Genomic DNA, 9,514 nt, shown 5'->3' with positions numbered 1-9,514 from the left:
ACAGCCACATTGGAAGACAGTTTGATAGTTTCTTATAAAACTAAATATACTCTTAAGATACTATCCAGAAATTGTGCTCCTTGGTATTTACCCAAAGGAGTTGAAAACTTATGTCCACACCAAAACATCCACATGGATGTTTACAGCAGCTTTATTCATAACTTAGAAGTAACAGAATAACCAAGATATCCTTCAGTAGGTGAATGGATAAATAACTGTGGTACATCCAGGCAATGGAATATTATTGAGCACTAAAAAGAAATGAGCTATTTAGCCATGAAAAGACCTGGAGGAAACTTAGTGCGTATTACTAACTAATGACACTCTGGAAAAGACAAAAACTATGGTGGCAGTAAAAAGATCAGTGGTTGCCAGGGTTTGGGGTGGGGAGGGAAAAATAGGTAGAATGCAGAGGACTTTTACAGTAGTGAAAATATTATGTATGAAACCATATGATGAATACATGTCATTATACGTTTGTCCAAACCCTCAGAATGTGCAACATCAAGAGTGAACCCTAATGTAAACTCCGGACGTTGGGTGATTATGACTTGTCAGTGTAAGTCCATCAATTGTAACAAATGTACTATTCTTGTGGGAGATGTTGATAAAGGGGGAAGCTACCACACATGTGTGGGGGCAGGGGTATATGGAAAATCTCTGTACTTTCCCTTCAATTTTGCTGTGAACCTTAAACTCTAGAAAAGATAAAGTCTTTTTTTTAAGTTTACTTGTTTATTTTGAGAGAGAGTGTGTGGAGGAGGGGCAGAGAAAGACGGGGTGGGGGGGGGGAGAGAACCCCAAGCAGGCTCTGCACTGTCAGCGCAGAGCCTGAAGTGGGGTTCAATGTCACCAACCTTGAGATCATGACCTGAGCTGAAATCAAGAGTTGGTTGCTCAACTGACTGAGCCACCCAGGCACCTGAGTAGTTTTGGATTTTATCTTGGACGCTTTGAATATTACATATATGATGCTGGGTCTTGCTCAAATCCTATGGAGAATGTTGATTTTTTTTTTCTTTTTTGGTTTATTTGTTTTTGTTTGGTTGTTTTTTGTTCTGTTTTTGTTTGTTTTAACTGGGAACTGGGGGCACCTGGGTGGCTCAGTTGGTGAAGTGTCCAACTCTTGATCTCAGCTCAGGTCTTGATCTCAGGGTCATGAGTTCAAGCTCCACATTGGACCCCGTGCTGGGCATGGAGCCTACTATAAACAAACAAACAAACAAACAAACAAACAAACAAACAAGCAAGCAAAATAATGGGGAACTGGCCCAAGTAGGTCCAAACCACAATTGCCTATCTACCTTCTGTGGGCTGTGATTCTAATGGGCTGTAGGCTTTGTCCGCATTGTCGCCTGGTGACTGCCGGGAGACTGGGATGGAAGTGAATTAAAGAAGCTGACAAAACACCCCCCCCCCCCCCACTTTCTGTAATCTGTAGGAACCTCTTTCTTGCTTCTGGGATGAGAAATACATGGTTTCTCTTGGAGTTCTTTTCACCTGCACCTGTTGGATAGCTCCACGTTTCAAGCTGCCTTTCATTCCCGGCCAGGAGATACCAACGAGGTTAGAATTGGGAAACTTATCTCCAATTTGGTGGTTCTTTGACTTCTGGTTTCCTTCTCCACTAATCCTGCTACCATTTCCTTTTCAGAATCCTTAGAGAGATGTTCCATGCATTCTTCCTAGGTTTTAGTTGCATTCAGTTGGAGAAATGGGATGGAATGTATTTTCTCCATTTTGACAAGAATTGCAACTTTCTTTCTTTTTATTACTGAGTATTATGTGTTTTTTGGATGTAAGTCATTTGTCAGATATATGTGTTGTGAATGTTTTTCTCTCAGTCTGCGGCTTGCTTATTCAATTTCTTTTTCTTAAAGATTTTATTTTTAAGTAATCTCTACACCCAACTCGGGGCTGGAACTCACAACCCTGAGATCAAGAATTGCATGCTCTACTGACTGAGCCAGCTAGGTGCCCTTTGCCTGTTGAATTTCTTAATGGTGTCTTTTTTATTTTTTAAATGTTTATTTATGTTTTTCAGAGAGAGAGAGAGAGAAAAAGCTAGGGGCAGAGAGAGAGGGAGACAGAGAATCCCAAGCAGGCTCCATGCCATCAGTGCAGAGCCCGATGCAGGGCTCAAACCCACAAACCATGAGATCATGACCTGAGCTGAAATCAAGAGTCAGAGGCTTAACCCACTGAGCCACCCAGGTGCCCCTCTTAATGGTGTCTTTTGACGAGCAACAGCCTCTTATTTTTTTCCCAAAATTTTATTTAAATTCTAGTTATTTAACATACAGTGCAATATTGGTTTCAGGAGCAAAAAGCCTTTTATTTGATGAGGTCTATTAAGTTTTTCTTCTGATTAATGCTGTTCTGGTCTTTTGTGAAAAAAACCTTTGTCTACTCCATGTCTGCAAGGATATTCTCCTGTTTTCTTTTTTTAACTTCCTTGTCCCCCTGTTTATGGAGTTATAATAACATATAGTATCAGTTTAAGGTGTGTAACATAATGACAATATGTATATGTTGTGAAATGATTACCACAAATAAGTTACTATCCATCACCTCACACAGTGGTAATTGTTTTTCTTGTGATGAGAACTTTTAAGATCTACTCTGTTAGTAACTTTCAAATATACATTACTGTTCTCCATAGTTGCTAATGTTTTCTTTTACAAGCTTTACCATTTTTGCTCTTATGTTTAGGTCTGATCCATTTTGATTTAATTCTGCACATGGTGTAAGGTAGAAATCAAGATTTATCATTCCCCTAAATACTTACTTGGTTGTTTCAGCTCTATTCATTGTTTTTTTACTCATATATATCAAAAACTAATTTTATCTTTAATTTTCCTATTTTTAAAATCATTACTTAATGCTTTACATTAAAATTACAAAAAAATCACAAAGTTCATTAAATAATTTATTTCAATATAATTGATTTCCCCTGTTATCTAAACTTGTATTTTGTACCATTCAAATTATTATTTTTGAGAATGGGTCTGTCCATAAGCTTTACAAGATTACCAAAGGTGTCTAAGGCACACATACGTTAAGAATCTGTCGTGAGTTGGTTTAAATGCTCATCTGCTGCTTCCTGGTTCTGTGACCTTGGGCACATCACTTAACCTTCATTCATCTTCCATACTTCAACAGATTCAATAAATGTCTATTGAGCACCTACTACCAGCCACTGTATTAAATCTTATGGATCTTAAGGATTTAATACAGACAGATGGAGATAACCTTTCTTAAAATTTCTTTTAATGTTTATTTATTTTTGAGACAGAGAAAGAGCATGAGCTGGGGAGGGGAAGAGAGAGAGGGAGACACAGTCTGAAGCAGTGCCCAGGCTCTGAGCTGTCAGCACAGAGCCTGATGCAGAGCTCGAACTCATGAACTGTGAAATCATGACCTGAGCTGAAGTCACATGCTTAACAGACTGAGCCACCCAGGCACCCCGGAAAGAACCTTTCTTGTACAAAATTTACAACCGAGTTGGGGAGGCAAACCTGTCAAGGGGTCATTACACAACACTGTGATAAATGCTTTGATAGCAGAAGGACAAAGCTATGGGAACACAGGGTGGGACTCCCAACCCATACTTGGGGAGTCCGGAAAGATTTCCAGATAAGGATGCTAAACACATATCAGGGATATGTGGACATTAGCCAAGCAAAGGGGGAGAAGAGCTATCCAGACAGGAGGATGAACCCTTAGGAGACATGGCAATGGGGACAAAGGATCAGTAACACAAGGCATGACTGCAGAAGGGGTGAGACTGGAGAGTTTTGTAACCATCTCAGGGACATTAGCTTCAACCTAAGTGAAATAGGAAGTCCTTGCTGGGTTTTAACCATTGATAGGTAGTGACAGGATCAGAATAAATTTTTAAAAATCTACACCAGAGGCATCACCAATGGAGACAGGGATAATGGTTTGGAGATTATTGGACTAATCTTGGTTAGAGAAAGTGAGTGCATGGGTTGTGGCAATGGGGATGGAGAAGAATGGATATATATGAGACATAATTAGGAGGTAAACTCAATTAAGTGTATATTGGGAGGACTTGGGGAATGAGGAAAATGGGCCATCTCAGATTTCTGGTTGGATCAACAGGATGAATGGTGGTGCCATTCACTGGGAAAAGGGCAGGTTTACAGAACATAAAGTCAGATTAGAATTTATGGGTGTGAAGTGACTGAGTGAGAATGTTCAGCACACGTCTGGCCATATTGGCTAGAAAACTGGAAGAGGGTTTGGGATGGGAAACCATCTGCGTCCATATGGTAAGATGCCATAGGCAGCATTCCTTCTTTCCTCCCGACCTTCGTTCAACATCTGGTTAGGATATACTATATGCTGGATGTTGGGGATACAGCCAGCAGTGAACAAGAAGACTGGGTTTCTGCCCTCAACCAGTTCACCATTTACCTTTCTCAACTTGTTCTTAATCTGTAAACTGAAGACAATGAGATTAAGTGAAATGAGGTGATGTGACGACACCTGCTCTTCCAATTTTTATATTTGTTTGTCGTCCCCAGAGCGGGAAGAGAAGGTACCTCGGTTACTTTTACTTTCGTATCCTTCCCCGCTAGGCTCTTCCGCGCAGGCGCCTTGGAAGGCCCTGGGTGGGGGTGGGGCGGGCCCTAACCTGGGTCTTCTTCCCCGGGGCCAGGACCCGGCCGCGGGAAGGAGCGGGCTGCCCGTGACGTCATCAAACTGCGCAGCCCGCAGGGCGGGACCCGAGCGCGACAGCGCGGCCGGCGGACCTGGCTGGCTTGTGGGGGAAACGAAACTGAGGGAGGAGGCGGCGGCTCTGGCAGCGGCAGGGCCAGGCCTGGTGGAGGAGGCGGCGGCAACGGCGGCCTGACCCCCCCCTCTCCGCTCCCAGGCAGCTCACCCTCTCCCCTCAGCGTGAGTGCCGACGCGCGGCCCGGGGGGAGCGAGCGGGCGGGCGCGCGGGCTCAGCATCCCTCTCCCCTCCACCGCCGCCTCGGCCACGCACCGGCGGTGGTGACCCTCGCCGCCCCTTCTCTCTCCCCTCCTCCTCTCCACCCTCCCCCGCTCCCCACCCGCTCTTCCAGCTCCCGCAGCCCGAGCTGCCGCTGACAAACGTTTCTGCGCACATATTCACACACGTTGTTTTCAAATGAAAAGACTGGCTCGGAGAGATGGGAGCTCATCTCCTCCCTCAGTGGATAGGGGTGGCAGTGCGAAACCGACACCCCGGGAGAGAAGACTGGAGAGGGGATTTGAACCCGTCCCTTGGGGGAGCAGCAGGTAGAACCAGGCCTCTTGCCTTCCACGCAGAAGTTCCCTGCCTGGGCACATTCTTCTGGCCTGTGTCGGTCACTGGAGCAGGGCACTGGTTAAGGTGTGCGGCCTTCCCCTCTCAGGCCTCGGTTTTTTTCCAGTGGAAAATGAGAGCGCTGGAGTAGATGATTTGGAAGGCCCAAATCTAAGATGGTTTGGGGAGGAGCATCAGTGTCTCCTGCCTTTCACACAACTATGTATTCTTTTTTTGCACCCACCGCGACGCAGTCCACGTTGAATTTCCGTTGCTTACCATCTCTCAGAGTCGCTAGTAATCAGATGGCCCTTTTACTTTTGTTATGGGCCTTTGGGGGCATTTAAGACGCTGGTTTAAAGTGAAACGTGGTCTTACTTTCTCTTTGTTCAGTGTCTCCCGTTTTTCTTCCCTGGGATAACCCCTGCCTGTGCCTAGTAAAAGGCTGCTTCCTTAAAGAGGATAAGATTATGCATTGGGTTGATGGGCTCATCCTTGAGCTGGAGAGAAGTGAAACATGTGATTCAGGGTTTTGTGAGATTGAAGGGATCAGTGATATCTGTGCATTTCATTGCTTTCTTCCTGCTGTGATTCATGTTAAAAGACCATTTTGTGCCTCTGCACCTCCCCTTCCTCAAGGAATTGCAGCCCAGCTGGTCACCCACCTGTTGGCTCCTATGTTTTGAGTTCTTTCTCTTTTCTGAGTCTTAACAGACAGTCAGTTGTGTGTAAACCACACTGTATTCACTACTACTCTTGCTTGCTCTTTGACTTGATCATTCCTTAAAGTTTCTAGATGTAATAATCACTTCATTCCATCGCATTTTTTCCCCCTCATGCTTACCTCCTGTGCCTACACATGGGCATGGGTGATGGTGATGTGGTGCCTGATTGTTTCCATCCTCTTTTCACGGAGGTGTGTTCGTGTTCTTAAAATTATTTTTGTACCTGAGTCCTATGACGTGGCTACTTCTGGTTTCAGTAATTTTCCTACTCTTCTGTATCCTCAGCCCTGAGTCAACTACTGTTTCCATTCCTTACTCATTAAAAACTTTCCCAATTCTTCCATGCTTTCAAATATCCCGAAATAAACCAAAGCCAGTATTTTTATCATATTATGTAATCCGTTAATTGTCTTGCTAAAATAATAATGGTGATGGAGCAGTCATTCTGGGGTGGTCCCTTCACCTTCTGGAATGGTTGATACTCATTAGGTCCAGTTTACACTGTTGTCATGCATGGCTAGTGTTGCATGAAAAGTATAGAATGATAAGTTCCCAAGGCTTTTTTTTTTTTTTTTTTTTTCCTCCTTGTGGCCTGTGGAGTTGATCCATGACTTTTTGGTATCTGACACCCTTTCCCTGAGGCCTCTGGGTCTGTAAGCACCACACATTATCCAGTAAAATTAACTGCTATTATTGAAGACGAGCTTGGCTAGCATCCTTCCTGGACTTCAATTTGAGGAAGAGGCTATTCAAGTGCTGGCACTGGAAGCTATTTAGAATTGCCAAATCCCATTCCATTGACGACTTTTACCTTGGAATCCCTGCTCTGATCCTAGTGGCTCTGACAAGGGCAGCTGACTATCTGGATTTATGGTTGCAGTAACAATGAGGAGGAGAAATGATCCAGAATGCACTGCCCCTATCAAGAAACAGAAGAAAAGAGTTGCAGAGCTTGCCCTGAACCTCAGCTCTACGTCTGATGACGAACCTCCCTCTTCTGTCAATCACGCAGCAAAAGGTATGCTTGCCCATGTGATGTGAGGCCACTGGCCATCTGGTTATTTGAATCCCTGGTGCCTGAATTGGGCAGAACACAGTCCACTGCCCCTTGAGGGAAATTAGGCAAGTTCTACAGAGAGTTGTTTGCTATAGCTTCTCTTGCTTCTGCCATTCTTCTACTAGGAACGGGCAACTTGTTTTAAATAAAAAAATTCGAATTTTGACAGTAGTGCCTTAGTTCTGCTGCTGGCCTTTCAGCAGGTGGCACTCTTTTGCTGCCTTAAACCTGTTGGAGGTAGTGGTGAGCATTGAGTGCCCTGTGCTCTTAATTGCTGTTAATGATCCTGGGGCTCTTTCACAGGGGATGGGCTCTTTGCTGCAGTGATCTGGCCTAATTCCCCTCAGGTTTTTGTATTCTGTTTTCTCAATTCCCTCAGCATGTGTGACCAGAAACACCTAAATGAATTGGAGCATCCTGTGCTCACTATTGACGTTAAACTCAAAAGATTTCACTGATCTGGTTGAAACTGACGTTTGCTTTGCCTGTTTTTTAGGGTTATGGACATTCACAGTTTCCATAGGTAACTTTCTGTGAGAAATTGTAAGGTGCCTACGAGCTTGCCTCAGATACCAAGCAATTAGAAGTAGTTCCACTTACATTTACCTTGACTTGCCAGCTGTATTTCCTAGGGCTACCGTAACAAATAACCACAAACTGGGTGGCTTAAGACAACAAATTTATTCTCCGTAGTTCTGGAGGCTCCATGTCTGAAATCACGGTGTCGGCAGGGCTGTGCTCCCTCCTAAGTCTCTTGGGAAGGATCCTTCCTTGCCTCTTCTAGCTTCTGGTAGTTGCTGGCAGTCCTTGGTGTTCTTGGCTTATAGCAGCATAACTCCAGTCTGCCTCTGACTTCCCTCTGTGTGTGTCTGTGTGCAAATTCCTTTATAACGACATCAGTCATTGGATCAGGGCCCACCCTAATCTAGTATGACCTCATTTTAATTTGATTACATCTGCAAAGACCATATTTCCAAATCTCACATTTCCCAGGTGCTGAGTGGATATAGCTTTTTGGAGGGACGCTAGTCAGTCCAGTATACCAGTCATCTTGGATTTTGGATCCTTTGCTGGATCACTGGTAAATTAGAATGAAATTTGGTGACAGATTGGTGACTGAAAGGGTATGAAGCATCCTTTGAGAGTGGTAGGAAATACAGTTTACAAGTGGTAGACTAATGGAAGGACAGTTACTCATCAGTTGTACTGAGAAGCTGGTTCCGAGAGGAGAAGCTTGACCGGCAGTAGAGCTGAATGAAGCATTTGGTGCAGCTGTGGTCCCGGTTGAATAAGAGACTCATAACCTTGTGTGTGGAGATATGTTTGCCTTTAAAGTTGTCATAGTAGCTTCCATTCCAGGTAGCTGAGAAAGGCTGTATGTAATTGAGGTTACTAAGTGGGAAGGCAAAAACATACTGGGTGCGTTGGTTCTAGGGACTGTTGAAGAAAGGGAGTTTTGCTTTTCACCTGGGATTTGAGCAGCTTGGTGAAAGTAGAGTCTCCTTAGGTAGAACTCTGGGTTATTGGGAGAGATGGCCTACAAGAGAAAAAGGGAAAGCACATCTGTGCTTTCACAATTTCTCAAATGCTTTTCACATTTCTCAGATGTGCTCAGGTGCCGGCAGTATTTAGGTCTAAGCAGTTCTCGGGGGACATCTCTTTGAGGTAAGGAGAGGGCAACGCCCAGGTAGAGGAAGGTACATGGTTAAGGATCTTATAAGGGAACCAGTCTGATTTAAATTTCAAGCTTTTAAAATGGACTGAATTGAGATTACCCAACTCCCCCCTGCATCCCCCTTAATTGCACCAAATAGCTTTAACCTTTTCTGGAAGTAGTGCCATATGATTCAGTTAGGATTGACTATTGCTGTTGTGTGTACAGAATGGAAGTCTAGATGTGGCCAGTACCTTGTACGTGTCTGGCAGTAGGCCATTTGGTCCTTTTCATTTTTCAGGAAATGAGGCGGGAGGCAGAGGCAAAGAAACATTGTGAGATTTCCCTGGTTTAGCTTATTTTAGGAAGGGGCAGCTCCACGTCACAAAAACTGAGGGCTGGAGTCTGGTGTCTTCATCAGCAAGATTGCTTTCTGTGCTGCCCCCACCCCACCTCCCGCATGGAATAAATGCTTAATAAATATTCACTGAATAGAATTGATAGAAGTACCAGTAGCATCTTTTCCAAGAAGCTTAAAATGCTTCACCTCTTTCATTTTGCCTGTCCTCCTCCATTCTGTAGAAGATCATTTCACTAAGTACTTAGCATTTATATCATTTCTGTTCTGTATTGGCTTTTCTTAGGTGTCCCCTGGACGGTGTGCCCTGGTAGTTTACTGTCTCTCCAGAAACTACATTTGCTGGGGTTTATATACAGCTTTCCTAGTGAGGTCATTGCATTAAAGCAAATGTGTTTCCTTTGCTTCAGCCACTTCTACCTGA

General features: G+C 44.1%; 1 protein-coding gene across 5 annotated transcripts in view; it reads left to right on the top strand.

Moving 5' to 3' along the window:
* Positions 1-4,703: 4,703 nt before the first annotated feature.
* CMTR1 (cap methyltransferase 1) overlaps positions 4,704-9,514 on the top strand; it is a 50,665-nt gene continuing 45,854 nt past the window's right edge. For 4 of the 5 annotated variants that reach the window (XM_053905074.1, XM_053905073.1, XM_053905072.1 and 1 more), the window contains exon 1: positions 6,883-7,039. In XM_053905074.1, coding sequence (XP_053761049.1) covers positions 6,892-7,039 — 148 coding nt within the window. In that variant the 5' untranslated portion in view covers positions 6,883-6,891. Of the gene's footprint in view, positions 4,924-6,882; positions 7,040-9,514 lie in introns of those variants that run through there. The other variant, XM_053905071.1, reaches the window with a different exon arrangement.

Source organism: Panthera pardus, unplaced genomic scaffold (assembly GCF_024362965.1).
Source record: "Panthera pardus isolate Hobbes unplaced genomic scaffold, ASM2436296v1 HiC_scaffold_17, whole genome shotgun sequence".
NCBI classification, from domain to species: domain Eukaryota; kingdom Metazoa; phylum Chordata; class Mammalia; order Carnivora; family Felidae; genus Panthera; species Panthera pardus.
The sequence above is the reverse complement of the archived record's forward strand: the minus strand, read 5'-3'. Positions and strand labels throughout refer to the sequence as shown.